At 51.6% G+C, this 26,992-nt stretch overlaps 1 protein-coding gene across 3 annotated transcripts in view; it reads right to left on the bottom strand.

Annotated features, from left to right (window-relative positions):
* Lrrc20 (leucine rich repeat containing 20) overlaps nt 1–26,992 on the bottom strand; it is a 102,895-nt gene that overhangs the window by 21,531 nt on the left and 54,372 nt on the right. For 2 of the 3 annotated variants that reach the window (XM_006972707.4, XM_076557182.1), the window contains exons 3-4: nt 26,259–26,408; nt 9,272–9,439 (exon numbers count right to left, since the gene is read on the bottom strand). In XM_006972707.4, the coding sequence (XP_006972769.1) occupies nt 9,272–9,439; nt 26,259–26,408 (318 nt within the window). The remainder of the gene's footprint in view (nt 1–9,271; nt 9,440–26,258; nt 26,409–26,992) is intronic. The other variant, XM_042265651.2, reaches the window with a different exon arrangement.

Here is a 26,992-nt window from a genome sequence, read left to right on the forward strand (position 1 = left end):
ACATTACTATTTAAATTAGACAGTATGGCTTAGGAAGAAATCATCTTCGTAATCGACCACAGGTAAAAGTGCCCAGCAGAACAGAATGTATCCATGAGATAAACACACTACCTTACAGGCAGTGGGGAAGGATCTCCCCACACCCATTCACGCCACGCCAGATACCAGAGAAAGACGGCAGCAGCCAACATGTGAAGGGCACAGCAGAAGCAAAAAACATTCTGGGGTCTGCGGTCCCAGGGCCTTGCCTAATGCGAGATTCACCCATCAGGGATTTTCCTCCTGGTGGGATGATACCCCGAAGTCAATCGCCACCTGCTGCTCCTCTGATGTGGCCACTGGCACTACAGCCAGGCTGGCTAGTGCCTGAGACCTGCCTGTCTCCACCTCCCCAGTGCTGGGATTACAAGCACGGCAACATGCCCAACTTGATTTTGTGTGTGTATATATATGCGTGCGTGCGTGCGTGCGTGCGTGCGTGCATGCCCGTACGTGAGGGTGGAGGCCAGAGGACAACGTGCGGCAGTTGGCTTTCTCCTTCCGCCGTGCTGATGGAAGTGATCTGGTGATCTCCTTCAGGACGTCAGGCCTAGCACCGAGTGCCTCGACCCCAGGAGCCATCTCACCTGCCCATGCCCAGCTTTCTTTCTTCTGTGAGTTCTGGGGATTGAACTTAGGTCCTCATGCTTGCAAGGGAAGCACTGCACGGATCTCCCTGGCTTTCCATCCCCTAGGTATGTGTGGTGAGGGAAGGAGAAGGGACCCTCATGCCCACAGACTGTAGCCGACTGCTACTGACTCTCGTGTTCAGCTAGGGCAAGGTCACTGTGTGACCTTGGGCAACTCATTGAGGTTGGGCCTCACTCTACAGTCCGTGTGTGGTGGTTTGGATGATAGTAAGTCCAGCAGTCTCCTATATCGAATGCTTGGTCCTCAGCTGGTGGACCTTTGGGAAGGGTTAGGAGGTAGTGTGGCCCTGTTGGAGGAGGTGTGTCAGTGGGGGTGAGCTTTGGGGTTTCAAAAGCCCACACCATTCTAGTTTAGCTCTTCTTCTCCATCTCATGCTTTGTGGATCAGGACGTAAGCTCTCAGCTACTGCTCCAGCACCACGTCTGCCTGCCTGCTGCCATGCTCCCGGCTGCGATGATCAAGAACTCTGGCCCTCTGGAGTCCTGAGCCCCAGCTGATGTTTTCTTTTATAAGTTGCCTTGATCATGGTGTCTCTCCACAGCAATAGAAAAGTAAATAAGATGCCGTGGCTGCATTCTATAAGCCCTTGTTTGACCTTGTGTTACCTTACGGGCTGCTGCCTCCACTTTGGAACAGACAGTTTCCTGCCTGTCAGCTAGACACAATGAACTCATTTAATCTATTGTTCTAGTCACCGGAGGAAATGGTGACACCCACACATTGGACAAACCTGGAAATAAAATCTACCTTTCCTTGAACACTGGCAGTTAGGCTTGGCAATCAATGCAGTTGCAATGGCAGGGGTGGGGTTCTGTGGGGTTCTGTCTCGGAGTCCCAGGACCCTGCCCATTGCAACTGTCACCCACCGCCCACACAGGGCCTTGCGGAAGGGCTTGGGTTCAACCAGTTGTCACGTGGCCTCTTGTTCTCCATCTTTCCTTCCCCCAGGACCAGGGATTGAATCCTAGTGGCTCATACATGCTAAGCAAGGGTTCTACCACCAGGCAGAGAGAAGATGGTACCCAGCAGTTCTGCCCATCCTGATGATGGGAGGCACCAAGTTATCTGGAGCACCTCCCTCTCCTCACCCGCCCAGTGCTGACCTAAGGGTGGCTGATGGTGGTCCAGCCTACCGCAACTGCTACAGCCTAGGATGCTTCTGTAAACATCCAGGTTCCCACAGCCCCCCTTTGACCTGAAGAGCCCTTCGTGGTCTCTGCTTTATGCATTTTCCACACAGGGGCCTGGGGTAACCGGTGGACTATGTAGTGGGAAGGAGGTTTATGACCAGGAGCTATCATGCACCAGCCAGGACTGAAAGGACCCCTTTAAATGCACAATTAGATGGGTGACAATCCACTAAAAGTTCATGGAGGAACTTGACACTTTATAAAATGCTATGGCTGGATGTGACGATGCATGCCTGTAATTCCAGCACTGGGATCATACAGGGAGGCTGAGGCAGGGATCACAACTTAAAGAATTTGTTTCAAAAAAGTAAATTAGGCCCACCTGGGCGACAGAGTAAGTTCCAGGAAAGGCACAAAGCTATACAGAGAAACCCTGTCTTGAAAAACCACTTGGTAGCCAAGGCTGGCCTCGAACTCACAGAGATCCGCCTGTCTCTGCCTCCCCGAGTGCTGGGATTAAAGGACACACCAGAGCGTGTAGTGCTTCTGTCTTGGGTTCCACTGCTCTCCCAGGGCCAGAATGAGGCACTGGAGAAGGGAAGGTCTGGATATATTCAAGAATAAATGCTCGGCAGTGGTTTAAAGACAGGATAGAGGGGTAATGAAGATCTAAATAAAATAGAGTAAGAAGAGAGTAGAGGGAGGAAACATAATCAGGATATATTATATGAGAAAAGAATCTATCTTCCAATAGGAGGGGGAAAAAAAAAAGGAAGGAAATGCCTAACAAGCCAGATCTTATGGAGGCAGTTTCTCAGTTAAGGATTCCTCCGCTCAGGTGACTCCAGCTTGTGTCAAGTTGACATAAAAACCAGCTGGCACCTCAGGTGAAGGTACCTGCAGCCCTGAGGGACTGAATCTTGAATCCAGGCCTCACGCACCAGGCAAACACTCTGCCACTAAGCTGTAGTCCCAGCTCTTATTTGTTAAATTCCATTTGTGTGTGTGTGTGTGTGTGTGTGTGTGTGTGTGTGTGTGTGTGTGTGTGTGTGTGTGTGTGAAGGAATGGAGACAGGGTCTCCTGTAGTTCAGGCTGGCCTGATCTTATGTCTACCTCTCAAGCGCTGGAATTAACGGGCATATGCCATCATGTCTGGCTATTTACCAAGTCTTCAACAAGAACAGATTTTTCCTCTGATCCTTTGCTCTCTGGGAACAGTGTGGGTGCAAAACAACAACAGAATTGACAGTTGTGGAGAGCCAAATTCTAGCTTAACTAGGAGCCTCCTGCTTAGCAAAATGAAATTGTGGAAACATGTGATTTCCTCCTCACCCCCGCGTGCGCGCGCGCGCGGTCCAGCACTGGACTGCTAGGCAGCAGCAAACGCTCCCCAAGTGAGAAGGTAATGCTGCCGCGCTCCCTCTCATCATCCACATCCACGATCCACGTGCAGGTTCCCGGGATGGGAGAGCTGATTCATCCTCATGGGACTGGCACCCTGGCACCAACCCGCGCGCGTCATTGCTCACAGTCGGGCTGAACACTTCACCTCCTCAGAAGCCCTCTCTGGGACAGTCTGGGAGTCCCTTCCTAAAAGCACACGGACAGCCACCTGCTTCTACAGAGTCCTCTGCATTCTGGGCACCAGCATGTCCACCCTCCCCTGGTGGCTAGGTCCTTTCAAGCAGTACAGATGGTATTTGTCCACGCTAATACCAGCAAGCCTCGAGGTCAGGACAAGAAGGCGCTGCCTCTCCAGAGACTATTTCCTCCAGCAGTTTCGTTCATAAATACTTAACAAGCCTCCACAGAATCTCCCCTACCTGTGTATTTGTCACTCAATAATTCAACTGGCCACAGGCCAAAATCAGTCAGGAAAGAAAAAAAAAAAAAAACCAACCAGGTTTGTGATGCGCATGTGCAGAACTGTCTTGTCGTTATCCCCTCAACAATGTGGGGTCACAGCCATTCATTCAGCGTTTATACTCACTTAGGTGTGCTATTGAGAGCCGACTCTGAGTGCACTCGAGGCTACATGTAAGTTGTAATAATTCTTTCCACTCTGTGCAAGGGACTTGATCATCGCTTCAGGGCTGGTAATTTTGTGTCCTGGCACCCGTCCCTATGGATCTGGAGAGGCGACTACTACTTTCTGGTTTGGAAAACAGAGGGACCAACTCATACCCCATACACTTTTAGGTGATTACTGTTTGGACAAACACTCTTTGTTTTTTGAGACAGGGTTTCTCTGCGTAGCCCTGGCTGTCCTGGCCCTCACTTTGTAGACCAGGCTGACCTCGAACTCACAGATTCACCTGCTTCTGCCTCCCGAGTGCTGGGATTAAAGGTGTCCACCACCATGCCTGGCATTGAACAAATACGCATAAGCCACAAACACCCACCCCACCGGAACAAACAACCACGCTCCCTGAAATCCAGAAAGCTTCCCATCTGCATGGGAGGCACCAGGGGGCAGGGGAGGGAGAGAGGGAGACAGCCTTCCACCTGTTCCGCTTCCTGTCCAACTGAACCAGGCGTTTAGACTCTGGGGAATCCAGCCACTGGCAGAGAGGGCACTAAGACATGAGAGGTCCTCTAGACTAAGAACACAGAGCAGGATGGGGTCAGAGGATAACAGAGGACAAGGTTGTATGTTACAGCCGGGGACATTGACTGGAGGGTGGGGTCTGGTGGCCAGGTTGGCTGAGAACAGAGGTTCCGTTCTCTGTAGAACTCACTGAAGTGTCTTTGCCTAGTTGTTGCTATTATTATTATTATTATTTAAGATTTTATTTATTAGTATTACGTGTATGCGTGCCAAGAGGCCAAAGGACAACTTTTTGTTGTTGCTGTTTGCTTGTTTTTATTTTATTTATTTATTTTTTTATTTTATGTGCATTGGTGTTTGCCTGTGTACATTGTGTGAGGGTATCTGATCCCCTGGAACTAGAGTTATAGACAGTTGTGAGCCACCATGTGGTTGCTGGGACTTGAACCTGGGTCCTCTGGAAGAGCAGCCAGTGTTCTTAACCACTGAACCATCTTTCCAGTCCCTGCTTGTTTTTAGATAGGGTTCTCTATACAGCCCTGGTTGTCCTGGAACTCACTATGTAGACCAGGTTGGCTCTGAATGCGCCTTCCTCTGCCTCCCAAATGCTGAGACTAAAGGCATGTGCGACTGACTATGCTAGGCTTCAAGAAAAATTTTGTCAACTTGGTTCTCTCCTTCTATATTTATGTGGGTTCCCAGGTAAACTCAGGTTCTCGCCAGCTAGGGTGGCAAGCACATTATATCCTAACAGCCCTGGTGGTTTGTATTATGACCAGGGCAAGGAGCATAATCTTTCACCATGACCCCAAATAGACACCTGAGTGTACACACGGTAAAAACTAAAATTAAAAGTCCCAAAGTCACAACTGACTGGGTTTCATGAGGTGTGTACCCTGATATTTTCTACTCTATTAAAGAGATTGCTGGTCTCAACCCACAAATTTACCATTACAGCTCTCCAGTGGATCACAGCCTGCAACTGAAATGATCAGACCGACTTGGTCTTGGGGACTTTAGAGGCATTTTGAGGCCCCCGAATCCCTGCTCTGTGTTGTGGTTGTGCTTTCAGGCCAGTGAGCTGCCGACGCTGCGTGCTGTGCCCAGGGGGTAGCCGGGCAGGTGGCTGTAACAGAGGGGAGGGCACAGAGAAGCAGGGGCACAGCCCAGAGACCGTCTGCACAGCCTGTGCAGACACACGCCTCATAGCCACAACACCCGAGGACACTCACCACCAGGAGACACCAAGGACACGTGCGCTGCCCCCCCCCCCCCACCGTGTGGGCCTCAGAAAGCAAACCAAGTGTCCCTCTCCCTCCCAATCGGCACGCCCTGCAGACGGCCCAGGACATCTTCTCTCCATGAAATGCCACCCCCAACTCTTCCTCTCGCCCTGGAACAGCCCAAAGTGTGGAGTGGGGTCAGAGGGCAGCACTAGCTGGAAGAACAGGGTGGGTGAACTGACCAGGGATGCTACAAATGGCAGTCTTTCAGGGCCCGGAGAGGAGGCCCGGTGAGGGGAAGTCCCTCAGGGGTGGGGGTGGAGCTGTCCCTCTAAAAACTTCCAGCTGGTTCAGAGCTCACTCTGTTTGCTGAATGAAAAAGCTTTACAGTAACTCAGAAATCTCAAAGCTATTTCTGGGGTGGACGAAATGGTTCAGAGGGTGAAGGTGCTTGCCACCAAACCTAACAACCTGGGGTTCATCTCCAGGACCCATAGAGTGGAAGAGAGACTCAACTTCTCAACTTCTTTCTTTCTTTCTTTCTTTCTTTCTTTCTTTCTTTCTTTCTTTCTTTCTTTCTTTCTTTCTTTCTTTCTTTCTTTCTTTCTTTCTTTCTTTCTTCCTTTCTCTCTTTCTTTCTTCCTTTCTCTCTTTCTTCCTTTCTCTCTCTCTTTCTTTCTTCCTTTCTCTCTCTTTCTCTCTTTCTCCTCTCTCTTCCTTCATTTTTCCTTTTACTTTTCCTTTTTCTTTGAGACAAGCTCTCTCTTTATACAGCCCTGGCTGTCCTGGAACTCACTATGTTAAACCAGGCTGGCCTCGAACTCACAGAGATCCGCCTGCCTCTACCTCCCAAGTGCTGGGATTAAAGGCGTGCACCACTGTGCCAGGCACGAGAGAACCAACTTCTGCAAGTTGTTCCCTGACCTCTTCATAGGCACTGGGGCTCATGCCCCAACCCCCATAAAATAAATAAATAAATGTAATAAAAATCCCATGGCAAAAGGTTTTTTTTAAAAAAGACATTTCTCATAAAAATTTGGCTTTATTTTATCCAACACCGCTTTAAAGTTCTAAGGAGAAACAAGTCACTTTGAAGATATCCCAAGCTCTGACTGTAATTACAGTCTAGTGGGAGATGAACGGGAGCCGGCGGACAGCACAAAGCTCTTCCCACTGAAGGACGACTGGTCCTTGTGTTCACTGGCGACGGCTCCCCCTCTACTCTGGGGCTTGTCTCACTCCAGAAGGGCTATGAAGGATGTGCTATGTCCTTCCCATTGATTTGGAAGCAGAACAGCCGCTGGGTAACTAGAAGAGACCCGGGAGAACTGGGGCAACTCGGCAGGGTACGATGGCTGCCTCGGTCCATTCCCTCTCTCTAGATGAGAACAACCAAGTCCCCTGCAGCAGTCTGATGACTACCTGAGGTTAACTGGACACCGCTAGAGCAGCTGCTGCTGCTTGGGGACCACCAGGGGTTGTCCCTCCCCACCCATCTCTGTATTCCCCAGCACTGGCCTCTGACTAGGGCTTAAACTGACTAGGAAACAGCCTAGGCACTGAGGTCCCTTTTCCCTGACCAAGTGTGCAAAAGGAACTTGGCCACAAAGGCTAGGAGGACCTCTCAGAGCCTCAGTTTCTCCACGTATCAAGTGAGGATATGCATCACAGATTTGCTAAGCTGTAAGCACATGTGACAAGTTGTTATTGTCATTCCCTAGAAAGGCAGAGTGATGTGTGTGTGTGTGTGTGTGTGTGTGTGTGTGTGTGTGTGTGTGTGTGACAGTGAGCCAATGTGGCTTGTCCTTGCTGTGGCGCTGCTCTGAGGGAGAGGAATATGAAAGTGTCTGGACCCCTAGGTCTTGCCTGACTTAGTGATAGTCACTTTATGGGCTGCAGCAGACATTCAGTCTTTGCTCAAGCTTGACAGACACTTTTTTTTTTTTTCCTCATCCCTGACTCCCTTCTGGGGTAGTGACCCAAGTACCAAGTGGCCCCTGATCCATATCACTTTCATTCAGAGAGCTGCCCAGAACCTTGTCCTGGCTCACCTGCTCAGCTCTGGACTTGGCACTGACCCCAGGAGCCCTTGCCCGATGACTGGCTCACTTGGATCAGCTGCAGGAAGAGGCAGAGGCAGAGGAAGTGAGGGGCCAGTGAAAGGCAGAGCCGGGAATACGAGACAGACAGAGAGCTCAGCGTAGCTTGGGTGGCTGGGGCGGCACAGACGGGAGACCTCGCGGTACAGGGCACCTGGGGGACGCTCTTTCTGCTTAGAGACGACGACATAGAGGACCAAGTGACTAGTGAGCCAAGTCAGGCCAGACTGCTGAGGGGACCCCAGGCCTCGGGAGCGCCCGTGGCCAAAGGCTTCTCTGAGGCCGGGGGGGGGGGGGGGGGGGGGGGGCGGCTCACCAGACACTGGGCTGAGGTTCACAATCATGGGTTTTTTTCTTGTGCAGTCTCTCTATGCAATCTAATGCTCTCTCGTAACACTTAGGAGCTCATTTTACTCATGGGTCAGAGAAGGGGGTGGGAGCAGCGAGACGGCTCCATTGTCAAAGGGACCCTGCTGCCAAGCCTGGTGACCCGAGTTCAATCCCCAAAACGCACACGGTAGAAGTCGTCTCCTGACCTCCACGTATACTCTGTAGTGCGCGTGCACGGACACATACGTACAATAAATAAGTAAATGTAATTTAAAATTAAAAAATAACAGTAACAAAACAACAGACCTAGAACTGGAAAAGGTCAGCTGGTTTCACCTCTTCCCAACCTGGCCAGGTCAGAAGTCTTGCCCACAGACAGCATCCTGGATACACAGGCACTGACTACCACACAAGACATTCCCCTGCCACAGCCCAAACCACTCCGAAGGCCATTGCCTTTTATCAAGTGGCATAAAGGGCCATAAGAAGAACACTTGGGAAAAATCAGAGTGGAGCTGAAGGGGACTCGAGGCCATGTGGCTGCCACCGGAAGAACAGCCGTGGATGACAGAGACGCAGTGAGAGGGCGAGATGGGGCCGGGGGAACTAAGAGCCAGGCAGATGAGGACACAAAGGGACCAGTGAGCATCTGCTCTCTCTGGGGACATCCGGCTCCTAGCTGGAGAGGACGCTCCGTTCTGTGAGGTCCCGGCGTGGCAGACAGGCACTGTACGGAGGGAGGGAGGGCACACTCTAAACCTTAGCAGAACCCAGCCTCTGGGGGCTGCTGTGCATAGGAGGTACGGGCCTGATGCGTCCTCACAGTGGGGGCCCTGAGGGACTGCTCTAAGCAGGACCAGCCTGCACCACCCCCCCACCCCGCCCCGCTACTTGCTGTGAGGACAGAAGATTCAAGTAGGGCTCAGTGTAAAAAGGGGCTTGTGGCTAAAGGGGACTGGAGACAGCCTAGGGTGGTATGTGAAAAGCTAGGGAGTCGGGGCTCGAGGCCCACACTGTCCTGAGAGGTTCAGGCTGGGCTATGGGGAAAAGCTCAGGCTGCTGACGGAGGTGAGTGTCTGAGCTAGCACCTGGCAGGTGGCAGGGCTGGGCAGTGGTTATCGTCCCCGGCTCATTGTCTGCTCAGGTGTCTTGGCCTGGGCAACGTCAAGTCTGGCTTGTTTGTGCCCACAGAAAAGAAATCCCAGCGCTCCGCGCTCTGCAGAGCCTCGGACAGCAGCAGCCACGCTCACCCACGATCTCATTCTCCTCCAGGTTGATGGTCTCCAGTTCAGGCAGGGTGGTCAGCTGCTCCGGGAAGTCTTGGAACTGGTTCCGGGACAGGTCGATGGCCTTGAGGTGCTGCAGGCCGCTGACCTCGTTGGGGAGGCGATGGAGGTAGTTCCCTTCCAAGCGGAGTTCTGCCACAGGAGGACAGGGGGGGAAGTTGGGAGGGAAGGGGGCCTGCCCAGAGGCCACCAGGGTCGCCGCCAGAGCTCAGGCCGGGAGGACAGTGAGGATGACCCTGCCACACAGGAAGGCCCCAAGAGGACGGCTCCAGGTCTCTTTGCCCCCGACCACTGCCCAGGGCCTTCTGCCATTATTCCAGCAGAGGCACCCCCACTTTGGCTCTGTGGGAGGCTCTCCTGACAGAAGCTGGGACCCAAAGATCCAGGCGTGATAGCTCCCTTAGACAGGCCTTGTGGTCACGACCTTTCTTCTAGGCCCTCTTTGCTCCAGGGCTGCTGGGACAGCCAAGCTCTGTCACGTGTCCTTGTTCCTCACCCAGCCGCTACCAACCAGATGTGGGCAGGCTGCTCCCCCCCACACACCCCGGAGTGGTCACTGTGAGGCTGACCAGTGGCCTGTGGAAAGGACCCTCAGCAGCAGGCCTGGACAGCACTGAGAGATGGACCAGACATAGTGGTGCATGCCTTTAATCCCAGCAGAGGCAAGTGGATCTCTGTGAGTTCAAGGTCAGCCTGGTCTGCAGAGTTGAGTTCCAGGACAGCCAGAGCTACATAGACAGATCCTGTCTCAACAAGAAAGGAAGGAAGGAAGGAGGGACGGAGGGAGGGAGGGAGGGACGGAGGGAGGGAGGGAGGGAGGGAGAGGGAGGAAGCAAGCAAGCAAGCATTGCGGGGGGGGGGGGGGGGGCAGGGATGGGGGATGGACGAATCCCTCTGTCTGCTGTGTTTTGAGAACGTCCCTACTGCTACATGCCACACTTGAAATTTTTCCAGCCTTTGAATTCTTTAACTCGTAGAGAAAAGGACTCTCTCAAGACCCTGAGATGGTAACAATAACAAGAAAAGTAAGGAAATCATGAGCATAGACAACAGGAAGCAGCTTCATTTGAAGAAGGCAGGGATGCTAGTGATTGGAGGGGACCTTGGGAGACACTGGGAATGTTCTACACCTTGGCTAACCTGAGAGGCTTCTATTTGTCTTAATGTTTCTATTGATTATTAGAAATGTCACATAATACATCTCATCACATTCACTTCCCAATCCTCCCAGGTGTACCCCTGACCCTTGTGACCTCCCCAAAAACAAAAGAAGGAGAAAAAAAGAAAAAAAAATAGCAAGCCCATTTTGTGTGGCTCCTATACTGGAACAGGGCCAAACTCCCAGTGGCCTACCCCTTAAAGAAAATGGAGTTCTCTGCCTGCATCCCCATCAGAAGCCATCAGCTGTGAAGAGCTATGGCAGTTTTTAAGAGTTCCCTTCAATGGCTTCCTAGCTACACTGTTTTTCTTTCTTTTTTTTTTTTTTTTGGAGAGGGGGAGGTTGTCACAGAGAGGCTTCTATTTTGTGGCGATCTGTTTAGCTCTGTCCATTTCATATACGCCTCTGCCTTTTATTCTAGTCAACAAAACACAAGAGAAGCACAAGGCAGATATTAACTGCGTGGCTACAGTATGACTGGCAGAAACACAGTTCACTAAAATACCGTGCCATGCAGGAAGGGAGGAGGGAGGAGGCTCCCACAGGGGCCCTCGTATAGGAAGAGGCAAACACAAAGACAGAGCCAGGACGAAGAGGGTGGAGGGTAGGACACCGGGCTGTGACAGGGATCGGTGGCTGCTGCTGGAGTGGAACGTTCAACCCGGCCACCACGGCTGACTTAGTCATTTTGCCTCCTTAGATCCCAGCTTCCTCTCCTGAGACAAGAGCTGGCAGGCGCCTGCCTCACGGGGATATGGAGAAGAGCTATGTCAGTTCACACGGGAAAAGCACCAGGAGATGGAGGGAACAGGATCTGTGTTTCTGGAGTGAGGAAAGGCCACTCGGGGAAGGAGACCATCCACATGTGACTGTACACTAGCCTGCTTCTCTAGGATACAAGTGCCCCAACTCTGACCCAAAGGAAATGGAGACCCCAAAATGTCACATCACGTCCCTCAGCTCTTCTACCCAGCACCAACTTTGTGGACATGTGACCAATGCAGTCCCATAGGGTCCCATTCCTTTGGAGCGGAGTGCCCATATGTGGTATTTTCTGTTTGTTTTGAGACACTTTCTTTCTTTCTTTTTTTGGTTTTTCGAGACAGGGGTTCTCTGTGTAGCTTTGCGCCTTTTTCTGGATCTCACTCTGTAGACCAAGCTGGTCTCGAACTCACAGAGATCCACCTGCCCCTGCCTCCTGAGTGCTGTTCATCATACAGCCTCAGTTGACCTCAAACTCAGAATCCTCCTGCCTCAGCCTCCCAGGTTCTGGGATTACAGGTGTGTCCCACCATGGCTGGCTCCCATGTATCATCTTGAAAGTCTTCATCATTTTCTGCAACTGTTTTGTGACGTCTGAGTTTCCATGGAGGCCTGCCTCCATCTCTGGGCTGTCTAAAGCCCCGCTTCCCTCTCCTCCGGGCCTGCGGTAGGCCTCGCTTAGACTTATGCAGTCCTCCACCTCCGGTAGGGAACACCAGAGTCAGGCCTGTGTATCCCGTGTTGTCTCAGGCTAGAACACAGTGGCTGTCCTTCATCCCACCCCTGCCCAGGGACCTTGGGCTGCAGTACTGTAGTGTACCTGGTGTGGGTGGCCAGTTGGAGACTGAATCTTGGCAGGACTGACACTCTGGGCCATCCCTGCCGCAGCTACCAAGCAGGTCTTGATGCCCAGGGGTGAAGATGGGGAGCTGCAGTTGTCTGTCTGCTCAAAGTGGGGGGCTCTCGGTGGAGGGGACACCTGGCGTGGCAGTCTAGTATCTGCTAAGAGCCGAACAATTGCCATCAGGCCTGACGTGCACGTGCTGGCAACCTGGCTTCGTGGGTGGTCCTGGGCAGGGATGGGATGAGGGACGGCCTGCTTCTCTTTTTCCTTTTAACCTGCCTGAGCCTGGCTGGAGTCTGGTCTCTCGGGCCCACTAACAGCACCTCTGGAAGCCAGCAGTAAAACACAGGTTGTCTAATTCCAGGGTTTTGCGTGTGCGCTAACTGCCCCAGTAATTGCACTTCAAACAGGTTTTGTGTGACATTAAGATGAATTGCATAACTCACCCGAAGTCTTTATTTTCTCCTCGGTGCTAAGTGGCAAAATGAAAAGAAGCGTGGCAAGCTCTGGGAGAGGCAGCTGGAGAAAGCTTTCTATTTATCTTACAGCACTTCCCCCAGGACAAGAGTCTAGCACTCCATCTCTGTGGCCAGCCCAGCCCCTTCCTCTGCGCTCCATGTTCTTACAGGGCTCCTGTGATGTGGACCTGGGTTGATGGCCTGCTCTGAGGTCCCGACAGCTCACCTTAGGGTTTGTCACAGCAAGCGTTCAGAACCGTGTCCCCTTTGGGCAGGGCCTCTGTATACGCATGCATACACACATACACACGCACACATCCTTCTAGACACACTGTAAGTCCTCTGCTCTGGTATGATAACACAGGAACTGCATGTGATTCTTCATTTCTATGTCCAGCCTCTTTCTGGGCTTATATGGTCACTCAGTAAGTACCCAATGAGTGATGGGAGGGGATGTCAGGTGGTGCCTCCCAGTGTCCTGTCTTTGGTAGCATCCTGAACTTAAGGTCCCATGAGCAAATCCAAGGCCTGTTCCATGCAACCAAGATCAACCCCTTTAGCAGCTAGGCCAATGAATAACCATGCCTGAATCATAAAACACCCTATGTCACGGTGGTACATAGCTGTCATTCAAGTAACCAGGGGCAATGCTAGACATCTAGCCTACTGTGCCTTGGCCACACAGCATTTCCTCATGCTGAGCAGGTTGCTGCCTTGGGGCCCTCATAGTTTGATTGATTGATTCATTCATTCATTCATTCATTCATTCATTTCTTTTATTTTCCCTTCCTTTCCTCCTCCTTTCATTCCTTCCCTTTTCCCCCTCCTTCCCTTATTCTGTTTCTTTTGGGGCAATAGATCTCATGCAGCTAGGGTTAGCCTCAAATGCCTTAGGACACTGAGCATGACTGTGATCTCCTGATTCTCCTACCCCGACCTCCCATTTGTTAGCATTACAGGTGTTCACCACCCCTCATGTATATTTGGTATCAGGGATCAAACTCAAGAGCTTTGCGAATGCTAGGCAAATATTTTACAACTGGACTACCAACCTAGCACCCCACACCCCACACCCCACACGTGGGGGCGGGGCTTCACCGTCGTCCTGCCTGCCTGGAACTCGCTATGGCCTCAAACTATGCGTGGTCCTCTAGTCTCGGCTTCCAAGTGCTGGTGCTAAGGGCAGCCTTCACTTCCTGTTTTCTAGAATGTTCTCAACTGTTGCGTGCAAGCCCTGCTGCGTCATGCGATCTTGTGTCTTCACTCAAGCATCCTCCCATCTAAAGTGGGACTCCCTCCCCCTGGTCACTGGCCTTTCCCTTCCGTACCTGCCTCCAGAGACCCCCCCCCATTTCCTGAGTGTACTTGCTTGTCCACACTCTGCCTCCTGCTGTGAGAACGGAAGCTGCACTAGAAAAGTGCAGTCCGGAGGGAGCACTCGAGAATACCCCAACGGTCCAGTATGCAGTGAGCACCCGAGAATACTGGGCAGGTAAACAAATGAACAGGTGAATGGATTTCAGCATCACCCTGACAATCCTGCAAAGTTCCTGTTCTGAATACATCACAGTTCTCCCTGAAATTGATTTGTTCCTTTATCAAAAAGAGAAAAAAAAAAAACCTATTATTGCTTTCTATAAAAAGTACTTTTGTTCATATCTTACTGAACACGGCTGCTGAATGAAGACTCCGTGCCCTAGGCAGAATACAGCAGAGAGGAAGGCAGAGAGGACATTCACAGCGGGGATGCCCCGGAGCCTCTCAGAAGCAGGGGAGGATGAGCCCATTTTCTCCGGCTGCTCACATTCTTTTCAGTGTGTTTCCCAAAGCTCCCACTTTCCAGAAACATGCTGTGCAGCTGCATTTTCTGCCACTGCCTGCAAAGCCTAACAGGCCACTTAGAAGTTGGCTGGAACTCACTCTGTAGGCCAGACTGGCCTCAGACTCACAGAGATCCACCTCCTGAGTACTGGGATTAAAGGTGTGCAGCACCACACCCAGACTGACTTTGAACCCCAGGATATCTGGCTCTAGAGCTTGTGTTCATGGGCCCCATGGTGTACAGTAATCACTGCACCATGGGAGGAAGTGCAGAGGGGCTCTCTCCCTGGCATGGGGCATAGACATCCATTAAAAACTTGGCAGATAAAATCTGTGAGTGGAGAGAGGGGAGGAGCGAATCCTGGGGAGGAGGACGAGGCATTATATATATGGTGGTGCGGGCATGCTTACGCACCCAGTCACAGAATGAAAAACAGTCTTGGAATTGCTGGGGCCACTGGCCACCTCCTTTTCTGTATCCCTCATGGCATCTGGGAAGAGAGCCAAGCGAGTCCAACCATGTCCCACATTACGTGGGAGCAGGTGTTTGCAACAGTTAGTAAAAACAGCCATGATAATCACCCACACACAGTTTCGCCCACATGAGGGGTCTCAGACCTGCTGCTGCCCCAGTCTTCAAGATGGATGGAGACAGACAGACAGACACACACACACACAGCTCTGCAGGACAAGCGCTGCACATGCTGCAGAGGCTGGGGGAGACTCTCTCTCCTCTTTCCACTGTTACTTCTAATTTCCTGAAACAATCACAACTGTTATTAAGGGAAAAAAGATGGACTTTATCAAACCAATTCAGGCCTGGAGTCTTATCACAGTCCCAGCGTGGCTCGGAAATATTACAAGTGTGTGTCCCTAAAGGCAAATTACAAGGCAGCCTTCTGAAGGGAGCTTGCCCCGGAGCCAGAACATGTATCCACATATCTCTATGTGTGTATCTGCCTATATGTAAGTATGCGTGTGTGTGGTTACCTATGCATGTATCAGTTTATGTGTCTATTTCTCTATGTATCTACATAGCTATTATGTTCCTGTATGTCTGTGTCTATATTTTATGTGTTTCTATATTTGTATTTATCTGGGTCTGTATCCCTCTATGTCTATATGTGCATATACATATATATATATATATATATATATATATATATATATATATATGTGTGTAGGTACATATGTATCTATGTGTCTGTCTGTCCATCCATGCATCCGTCCATCCATCTCTTCTTGGCTCAGTATCTCTTGTCTCTGAAGGTCTCAGAGGCCTCATCCCACAGCCTCTCTGCACCATCTGCGGACTCAACCATCTAGCTTCGATGGTCAGTCTGGAATCTTGCATGCCCAAAGCCGTCAGTTCTCTGAACTACTGAGGACTGCCGCCAAGCACCTCTGGAGAGCCTGCACTGCGCAAACTGCCTTCCCTGCATGGCCTCTGTCAGCTCCCGCGACAGTCCCACAAGCTCAACACTAGCGTCACGGACACAGTCGGCAAGTGAGATGAGTGAGCCTTGGGAAGTTCAGTGGCTCCAGACAAATCTCGTCACCAGTATTTGAACAGAGCACCTGTTTCTATGACATAGATCTTGACCATGGAGCCAGGGACCCAGAGCTTCTGCCTGCAGGTGGGTCAGACAGACCGCCTGAACCTCGGGCTACCCATCTCTGCCGGCTTAAATCTCTGCAGGTCAGGTCCCATTGAAGTTTCTCCTGTAGAGGCTTCTTTCTGTGACCGGCTGGCTGCAGTCTCCCTACAGACACAGTAAGCCTCCCAACGTGACTGCCACTCTAAACCAGGGCCACAGCTCATCCAAACGTTCATGTGCCTACCCAGGCGCACTGGGTACTTTTTTTGTCACTGTGGCGGGACAGCTGATAAAAGCAACTTAGGGAAGGGTATGTCATGGCTCACAGTTTGAGGGAACAGGGCATGGAGGCAGAGAAGATGGGGAGGCAGGGCATGAAGTAAATGGTCACATTGTGTTCCTGGTCAGAAAGCAGAAAGAAATTAAAGCCGGTCCTAGCTGACTCTTTCCTTTTTCATTCCATCTGGAATCAGGGATGGTGCCACCCACATTCGGGGTGGGTCTCCTTTCCTCAGTGAAACCTCTGAAAACACCTTCCCAGACATACCCAGAGGTGTGTTTCCATGGTGATTCTGAATCCAGTCATGTTGATGATGGCTACTAAGCACCGCACGCATCATCCCCAATCTCACCGGATCACCGCGGTTCAGATGGGGTTTGAGTATGTCCCCCAGTGTGCTTGTGCCGGAAGCCTGACCCCGGGAGAAGGAGGGTGCAGGGGTGGTGGAACCAAGGGGCCAATGTGCCAGGTGTGGCAGCACACGTCTTTAATCCCAGTACTTCGGCAGGCAGATCTCTATGAGTCTGGGTCTTGATCTACAGAGTGAGTTCCAGGCCAGCCAGGGAGGGCTACAGAGAGACCCTGTCTCCAAAAAAAGGTGTGTGTGTGGGGGGGGAACCAAGTGCATGGCGTTTATCATGGGGGCAGCTGTGAATCAAGGGATTTGTGCCTTTCTTGCAGGGTGGAATATAGTTCTCAAGAGTGTTGAGTCATTTTAAATCGAAGCCACCCGATGCACCGACTCCCTTTGCACATGGCTGGTTCCCTCTCTGCCTATCCTAGCCACATTGGGATGAAGCCAGGTATCCTAGTCAGGACACTGGAGTCAGGCTGTTCAAACCACGCAGCTGCCTGAACTGGGAGCCAAGCCTCTTTACTTGGGAAATTACTCAGCTTGGGTGTTTGGATAGCACAACAGAAAACAGACGGGCATAGAGGAGAGGCTTAGAGAGACCAGGGGGGGCCGGCAAGGCTGCCGACGGCTCTGCTTCATCTTCCCAACGGCCTGCTCTGGGTTCCTGTGTTTTTTTCCCCAACTGTTCCTGTGTCACAGGAAACAGCCCTAGCCCCTTGCCCCGTGACTGCGCCGCCCTTCCACATGGCCTTGGCCACAGCCAGGCCTGACTCTGCTCTTCACCCCAGGGTCAACAGCACCCAGGTCCTCTGCCCAGGGTTTCGTGGCTGAGGGGTAAGGTCTGAAGGACTGTCTGAGGGGCCAGGGTTCAGAGCTGAACACGCTGGGAATCCAAGGACATCAAGGGCTTTGGGAGAAGAGTCTGTTGCATCCCATTCTGGAGATGTCCTGGCTGAGAGCAGCAGCCCTAGCAGTGACATTTCCTTCTGTGGTTTCCAATGTTTGCCAAATGCGCCCTTCCGATCTCATCGCGACACTTTCCAAGTCCGCTCTACCTTGGACAGCTGCCAGGGTCTCCTGGGATTAACCCAAGGAAGAGAGAGAAAACCAGTCGATTCTGTTAGGGGACATGCAAGGCTGGCCTCATAGTGACAGTGCAGCTTCTCTATAAAGGAATGTGCCAGCTCCACATACCTGCAGACCAGGGCTCAGCCAGCAAGGAGGCTCTGACCCTGCATTACTAAACAGCTGTGCCTACCCCTCGGAAGAGCCAGATGTCAGTGTGGCAGTAAGTGTTTCCCAAGGGGCCATGTGTGGTGCTGGGTAAGAGCACAGAAGGTTTCCCCGGGGTAACAGCTGGAAAGGAAACAAAGCCAAGCTTCCAGAAAACACACCCCAAATTGCGGGGGACAATAAGAAGGCCTGTGACTAAAAGGAAGTGCTGACCATTCTGCCCCCATAAAAGCCAGTTAATAAGACAGTTCCTAATTCATACAGCTCAGGCTAACTTCAAACCTCCCAGGCAGCAGAGAATGATCTTGAACTTTTGATCTTTGTGCCTCTATTTCCCAAGTGCTACTATTATAGGTATGCGCCACCATAAGGGGTTTAGGCAGTGTTGGGGAATCAAATCTGGGGTTTCATGCACACCACCCAAACATTCTACCAACTGAACTACATCCCTAACTGGAACAACACCAACCCCTAAGTCGAACAAAGCTATGATGTAAACATGGTACACGTATCCTTTTCTAGTGCATGGTCTCAGCCCACCCTCTTGCTGTGTGATCTTGGGCAAGTTCCTTGCACTCTCTGAGAAAAGGAAAGAAGATAGAGAGAGCTAGAAACACAATGAGAGGGAGAAAAGGAGGCAGAAAAGAAGGGAAGGGAAAAGGGGAGAGCTGTAAAATTTTTCATAAATTTATACCTGGAAAGGGCTCACAACAACGCCTGCTCTTGATGGGATGCTGTAAATGTCACTAATACGAGATGCATTTCTATTTCACAGGCCAGCAGCATCTCTAGAGCTGGCGGCGACAGCTGCTGCTGGCCAGGGAACCGGATGTCTGGGGGAGGAGAGAGACTTATTTCCCTCTATTATTCCTTTTGACTGGACCACTGCATTGTGTGTGCGTATTGCCTATTCAAAAATAAACAAGCAGGCAGGACCCATTCTTTCCAGTGATGTGGTGGAGCTGTGCAGGGGTGGGGGGACGTGACCAACCAGCAGAGAAATGGATGGGGTGCAGGGGAGGGAGGGGCAGAGGGGCCCCCGCAGCACAGCAGCAAAGGAAATCTATACAGAGAGCTTGTGGGGAAAGGGAAATGCAAAGTCCTTCGTCGCTGGGGGTTTGGAAAATGTGAGCTTGGGAACTGAGCCAGAGGACACAGCTAATTCAGCCTGTTCCAGTGGTCTCGGTGTGCTTCACCCTGTGTGCGCCAGCACGCTCGCCCTGGCTAGGTAGGCAGAGAGCTAGGGTGCCAAGGTGCAGGATGGAGGAGGTGGTCCCCTGCTTGAGTAGCAGGCTGCCACCAGGTCCCCTCCAAGGGGACTTAAACTGATTTCTTCCAGCTCTATGGGTCTGGTGCTATCACCAACATTTAGACTTGTAGGCTGTTGCTTTCAACCGGGTAACCCCAGGGATCCGACACCCACGAGGACAGAGAGCAGGAGCTGTGAGGCCACCACGCCCCTGTCACCTCCGCCATGCTGTCCAGAATTCCTAGGGACAGCAATGGGTGTTGCCCCTAGGGGTCCTCTGGGGAGATGGGTCCTCCTGGGTTCCATGACTGTAATCAGGATCTGGAGAAACGGAAAATGTGTGTTCCAACAGTAGATCTGTGAACAGCTAAGATGTTGACACCCCACCGCAGCACTGCTTCTGTGTCTGGCCAGCTTGCCCAGAGTCTTGCCGTATTCTTGCCTTTTTCTTTCTGTCAGCTAAGGGACATGAGCTAAGGAAAAGTGAATGCAAAGGGCGAAGGGAGAGCATGAAGTGAAGGCCCAGTGTCCTGCAACCTCGGTCACCCTTGGCCCTGCCACCTGATGACCTATGTGGGGATGGTTCCACCCGTTCTCGGCTAAGGAGATTTATCATGACCAAGAGAACCCACCCCAGCCTCCTTTTCCCAGAACAACAGGAAATAAGTCACCCTAGGACACTTTCCGCATTGTCCCAGTCCCCCAAAGCCCCCTAAGCCCCCTCCTGCCCCAGGAGCAGGACAGTGCAGCCCTCTCATACCAGGTGGCCTACCAGGAGGAAAGGAGGAAGCTCTCATGCACCTATCTGGTTGGCTGAGGCAATGAGGTAAACTAATTTTCTCTAGCTGCCTGGAGACCCCTGTGGTGAGAACAATCACAGCCTGGTGAGCTTGAGGAAGTCCTTAACAGATAGGCCCTGCAGGACACCTGCAGCAGGAACAGGAGTACACACAGCACAGTGTCCCAGGGTGACTGGCTACCTGGCATCTTCCTGTCAGCAAGGGCTCAGAGAACATGCGCTTAGGGAAGGACACAGAAAGAGACACTCATCATAGCCGGGTACAGTGGCACACACCTGTCAAATCAGCACAGGGGAAGCAGAGGCAGGAGATTAAAAGTTGAAGGCCACCCTTGGATGTCTATAGGGTTTGAGGTCAGCTGGGGTTACATGAGACTCTATCTTAAGCTAGCAAATGAGTCCATCACTGGAAATCATAAGCCATTTCAACTTCACACCCTAAGGATCAGGTGTCACCTCACCCCACTCTCATAATACTTAATCAAGAGCCTTGTCCCTAAGCCCAGCTCTGCCAAGTCTGTTTTCTTCCCACACTAGGAGCTTTGGGTTAGCTTAGTCTCCACAGAGGCACCCATGCTGGTTGACCAGATAGCCCAAACCTCCCGGCCCAACATTGTCCACAACAACACATTCTCAATTGGCCCAAGCCCCACTGCCCTGCCTGTGAAGAGGAGATTCATCATCTCAGAGGCTCCCTTAGGACCTGACTGAAGACTAGCTTGGGGCTGGGTCTTCAAGGCTGGTCCTGTTTCCTGCATCTGCTGGCTTTATACTTGGACTCATTATGTGTCTCCTGTCTTCGATGTCCCACACTGCCTTTTCTTACCCTAATTCATCTTGCCAGGTCCCTTCTCAAATGTTCTGGTTTAAGCACACAGCTCCCTCTGGCCAGTCCCTGATGACACGCTTCATCCCTCTGCTCTGGACCATTCGGTCTTGCATCATTTTTGCAGTCATTTTCCAAACGTACCTTTCCTCTCTTGAAGGTGGCTATAGAAACTCCCCCATATTTATCTGGCAAACGCCTCCTCCTCATCTAACAATTGCCACTTTAAGCTGCTTCTCTGGAGCTTCCTGAATTCCCACCCACGACATCTCTGAGTCCTCCACAAGCAACCCCTCAGCAGACAACTCCTTAAGTTTCCATGTTGCTGCTTCCCCTGTGAAACGGTGAGGATCTCGAGGGCTATCTCTCTCTAGCTCTAAGTCTTCTTGTTCCCAGATGATACTGGTGTTACAGTGACAAACACAGGCAGAGGAGGGGGAGCTGGAGAGACGGCTCAGGGTTAAGAGCACTGGTTGCTCTTCCAAAGGAACTGGGTTTGATTCTCACCCACGTGGCAGCTCACAACTATCTGTAACTCCATTTCCAAAGGATCCAATACCCTCTTTTGGCCTCTTTGGGCACTAGACATATGTGCTGGCTAAACACTCATATACATAAAATAATAAAATTAAATTTAAAAAAGAAACATCTATAGGCTCAGAGCCAGGAGAACTGAGTGCCCAGTGAACTGGGGTGCCTGTACTATTTATTTGCTTGGACAGAGCTTTGTGAGCATCCACTGGATTGAGTAAGGTGAAGGTGTGAGAGATTGTGTGTTTTATTTTATTTTATTTTTTTTTAAGACAAGGTCTCATGTAGCCCAGGCTAGTCTTCAGCTTTCTATGCAATTAAGAACGATCTTGAACTCCTAGTCTTCTTGCCTCCATCTCCCTAATGCTGGGATTACAGGTGTGCACTACCATGCCTGGCTCATGAAAGACTGAATTTACTGACAACAGTGACACCCAGTATCAAATAGAATACTGATCTACAACCTGTAGCCCAGGAAGCCAAATAATTATTTGGAGCCACTAACCCAGTGGCTTGCTATGTTGGCTAGTCTTATGTCAACTCGACACACGAACTAGAGTTATTCTGAAAGCAGGGAACCTTAATTGAGAAAATGCATCCATGAGATATGGCTATAAGGCATTTTTTTTTTCTCCCTGAGACAGTGTTTCTCTGTGCAGCTTTGGAGCCTGTCCTGGATCTCGCTCTGTAGACCAGGCTGGCCTCGAACTCACAGAGATCTGCCTGGCTCTGCCTCCTGAGTGCTGGGATTAAAGGTGTGCGTCACAGCCCGGCAAGGCATTTTCTTAATCAGTGTTAATGGAGGAGGTCCCAGCCCATTGTGGGTGATGCCATCCCTCGACTGGTGGTCCTGGGTTCTGTGAGTAGGCTGAGAAAGTCATGATGAGCAAGCCAGTCAGCAGCATCCCTCCATGGCCTCTGCATCAACTCCTGCCTCTAGGTTCCTGCCCTGTTTGAGTTCCTGTTCTGGCTTCCTTCTGTGATACAACTACAATGCGGAAGTGTAAGCCCAATAAACCCTTTCCTCCTCAACTTGCTTTTTGGTCATGGCATTTTGTCAAGGCAACAGAAATCCGAGCTAAGACACTTGCTCACTTACGTCAGACATCATAGAAACTGTCGTCTGTAAAAAACAGACAAGCCAAACCATAACCCCTGGCTCTACAAGGCGAGTACTCAATAACCCACAGCTTCTCTAATTTTGGGGGTGCAGAGTGGATACTAAGTTAAGACAGAATCTCATTTAGCCCAGGCTGGCCTTAAACTCACTATGTAGCTAAGGCTGGTTTTGAACTCCTGGGTCTTCCTGCCTCCACCTCTCCAAGTTTTGGAATTACAGTCTTGAGCTATCACACCTGGGTGAGCTTCCCTGAGTCTTGTCTCCGTATCCAACTACGGACCATAAGGAGAAAGCCAAAGCTATCTGTACCCAACTCTAGCCCTCCGTCCCCAAGGATGCCTGCTTTTAGCAAGCCACTAACAGTTGCCCGAGCGGCTGCTCGGACCCAAACCCCCTGCTTTTGCTCCACTGTGACGCATTCCCGTCGTCCCCTGTCCACTCTGGAGCCTCTGCCATGTGCACATGACGGGGTTGGCTTCCTGCCCTACAGTGGGTGCCAAGGGCAGGGGGGGCCTCCCAGGGTCTCACCTGTGGGGAGGCGGCACACAATATTTATCTCTTAGATGTGTCTCACACTCCTCTCGCCTAGCAGGCCCAGGACACACTCGATCAAAAGAGCCGAGTGGCCAGAGAGCAAGGCGGGTGACGGGGATACAGGAGAGCCGTACCCAGACACTGAGATCACTTTCCACGGGCCCATCTGCCACTCACACCGATTCTACCTCGCCCCTTCACTCACTCAGGTCTCGCTGTTTTGCTTTGTTTCTTTTTTCTTTTTCTTTTTTCTTTTGGAGCTGAGGATCCAACCCAGGGCCTCATGCTTGCTAGGCAAGCGCTCTACCACTGAGCTAAATCCCCAACCCCTTGTTTTATTTCTTTTAAGACATGATATATCTCAGGCTGGCCTCCAACTGGCTAGGGAGCAGAAGATGACTCTGAACTTCTGGTCCTCTTGCCTCTACCCCTGGAGTGCTGGGATCACGGGTGTGTGTCATCACTGGTTTAGGCAGTGCTAGAGGGTGAACATAGGGCCTGGGACAGGCTAGACAAGCTACTGTAGACCATGCCCTGCCTTTTCATCTCATAAAGATGAGTGAGAGACATGGAGAGATAGAATCAAAGATGATCCAATCCTGGGAAGCCACGAGTCTGATGGAGAAAGTTCTCAGCCTCGAGAGCCTGTGAGGCGGGCGGGGGACACGTGGCCCAGCAGTTGCTCCGTCAAGAGCCCACAAGAAGACACAAAATGATTTTTTAAATGCTGACACCTCCTCCTCCACACTCATAAAGCTCAGGGTAAGCGTGTGCATATGTGCGTGTCTGTGTCTCTCTTCTGTTGAAATCACAACAAAGACACGGGCTCAGAACTTCCTAAGAGCTGAATGGGCCTTGGCTCCAGCACTCTCCCACTCAATCCTCTCACCTTCGGCTCCTGGCAACCACAGCCTACAATCCACTGTGTGAAATCCAATTAATTGAGCTGGCCTTCTCTTTGAAAGCCCAAGCCGAGGGACAGAGAGAGGAGTCAGGAGCTGGTGGGGGTAGAGAAAGAGAATTCAAACAGCATCCTTCAATAGGGTCTGAGTACTTCAATGGTACTGGAGTGAGTGGGTACGCTGGTGTTGGGGGAGCCCTGAGCAGCATTTCCCCCAAGCCGCTGGTGGGGGACTTCTGGAAGCTCTTCCTCCAGCCCTCAGTGCCCACACTGCTCTAGGGAAGTATCAGTTCTTCTGCCCAGCAGTCTAGCCTCCTGCATGGTTCCTTGCCGGTGCCCCAGCCCTCGGGGTGCAGGGTAAGGGGGAGCATCCTGCAAGCCCGGGCTCCTTCAAGGAGGCACCTCGTTGACTGGCCGCCATGGTTTCCCCGCCTCCAGACTCAGGTCGGGAAGACTGAGCATAAGAAAGTACACAGGACCTCTCCTCTGCCCAAGGAAACCCCAACCCAGCTGCTCTTCCTGGGACCCTGATGGTCCCACCACCTCTCTCTCTAGAAAACAAACACGTGGGCCGGAGGATGTGGCTCCCCTGGTAGAGTGGCTTACCCAGCATGAGGAAGCCCTTGGGTTTGACCCCCAGCACCAGAGAAGATGGACATATAATCCCAACACTTAGAAGATGGAGGCAGAAGGATCATAAGGTTAAAGGTCACCTCCAACTGAATAGAGTTGGGTCAGCCTGGGCTACATGAGACCTTGTCAAAACACTACAAGACCTTTGAGCTAATACCCTGTGAGGTGGCCCACTCTGTGCGGGGGTCAAGCTCTGGAGATTTCTGCTCTGGGTCCTACTGAACCAAGTCCTTCCTCCTTGATCCTCCATCTCCTTCCATGAAGGAGGAGACTAGAGGCCCATGCCAATATTTTATAAGCTAAGTCTACATTGCAAATGCATCAGACTGGCTTTCACGTTACCTAAAACCTGGAGAAATTCTCACACGCTGCCTACTTCCAGCTTCTGTTAAATGATCATCCGGAGCCAGCCATGGTAGTGCATGACTTCAGTCCTAGCGCTTGGGAGGCAGACCCACGAGCATCCCAAGTTCAAGGTTCCATAGTGAGTCTGGGGTCAGCCTTGACACCCTGTCTCAAGAAAACCAAACCGGGGACTGGAGGGATGGCTCAGCGGTTCAGAGGACTGACTGCTCTTCCGGGGGACCCAGGTTCGATTCCTAGCACCCACATGGTCAAGGACAGGAACTCAAACAGGGCAGGATCCTGGAGGCAGGAGCTGATGCAGAGACCATGGAGGGGATCTACTTACTGGCTTGCTTCCCACGGCTTGCTCAGATCACCTTCTTATAGAACCCAGGACCAGCAGCCCGGGGATGGCACCACCCACCATGGGCTGGGCCCTCCCCCATGAATCACTAATTGAGAAAATGTCTTACAGCTGATCTCAAGGAGGCTTTTCCTCAGCTGAGGTTCCTTTGATGACTCTAGCTTGTGTCAAGTTGACACACAAAACCAGTCAGTACATCTGACCAGCCGAAATCAGGGATCTGAGATACACTTGCTTGTTCTTCATACAGGACCAGTATTTTGTGTCTGTTTCTCTAAACAGAATCACAGACCCTTTTCATATCCCTGGCAGCCAGAGAGCCCTAGGAAGCAGGATCCACCTTATCCAGGCACCCTGCGCCATCTGTCGCTCTCCCGCCTACCATCCGGTCCTGCTCCACGAGGCAGAAAGCTGGAGTGAGCACCACCACACATCCTGCTGAGCTACCCAGAGACACTGCTTCAAAAGATCCAAAATGCCCACCCGCTGGCCTCCTGCCTAGCACCGTCCAAGGACCATATCCACTCACTCGGTGTGTGCCAGAGATAAGTCAGCATTGCTGGCACCTGTCACAGCTGCCCTGAGAAAGCAACATGAGAGGAAGGAAGGAAGGAAGGAAGGAAGGAAGGAAGGAAGGAAGGAAGGAAGGAAGGAAGGAAGGAAGGAAGGAAGGAAGGAAGGAAGGAAGGAAGGGACAACGCTGGGGACGAGAAGGGAATCAGTCATTCACGTCCCCTTGGCTCGCTGGTCTGCTCAGAATGGAAGAGTCAAGCCAGGACTTGTCTTCAGTCGGTCTTTTTTTGAGACACAGTTTCCCTGTGGAACAGTCCTGGCTGTCCAGAAACTCACTCTGTAGACCAGGCTGGTCTCGAACTCACAAAGGTCCGCCTGCCTCTCTACCTCCTGGGATTAAAGGCATGTGCCACCACACCCGGCTCTGTCAATCTTATTTTCAGTCAGCTGGAAACAGAATTTGGCCCAGAGACTTCTAGGTCTTCAAAGCCTATACCTCTGGAAATGATTTTATGAGTCTGGTTGATCCAGGACTAGCTCTGGGGACATTCTCCAGAGGGGGTTGGGACCCTGAAGGTCTGGAGCTGGTCACACACTCCTTGTCTGAGCTCTAACCCCTGGCCTACCTCGAAGCTGACTGAAGGTGGTCATGAACTTGCTGGTGAGGGACTTGAGTTCATTGTTAGCCAGTGTGATGAGGTGGATCTGGTCGGAGACGTTCCTCAGGACCTTGTAGATGCAGATGGGGAAAGAAACAAGCTTGCAGTCGGCCAAGTCTGCAGCAAAAAAGACAAGGACAGATCAGAGCCATGAATCACAGCTTCCCAGGAGCCAGCCCCAGACCCACACGGACCAACCCCCCCCCCAGTGTCTGTGCCCTCTGGCCTGTCCCATTACGCCTCACTTGAAGGACATTTCCTTCACACTCAGAATCTTGGGTTTTGTCTTCATCTCTATTACCACAGCCGGAATCCAAGAGGCAAGACCTTGAAGTCACAATAATAATGTCATTCCGGGCAGCATGGTTCAGGCCCTTCCCTTACAGAACCAATTCCTTCGGAATCAAAGATCTGACAATGAGGCAGCCTCTCGGAGAGCACTTCACGATCGCTTGCTTTGGACACACAATGCTCAGACCTCGAGGTTTGCCCACCTTTCCCGGGTCTGTATCAAAGAAGCAGAGAAGCCACAGGCTCCCACTTCCCGGGGGGGGGGGGGGGGGGCTAACCGCAAAGTCATTTTAGGATCGAGGGCCGCCACCCTTCCCACACAGATACCCAGGAGACACGAAGGCCAGCGTTTCCAGGCCGAAAACACGGGACATGCAGCTTTGCTCCAAAGGCCTGAAAACAGGATGACA

Source organism: Peromyscus maniculatus, chromosome 21 (assembly GCF_049852395.1).
Source record: "Peromyscus maniculatus bairdii isolate BWxNUB_F1_BW_parent chromosome 21, HU_Pman_BW_mat_3.1, whole genome shotgun sequence".
NCBI classification, from domain to species: domain Eukaryota; kingdom Metazoa; phylum Chordata; class Mammalia; order Rodentia; family Cricetidae; genus Peromyscus; species Peromyscus maniculatus.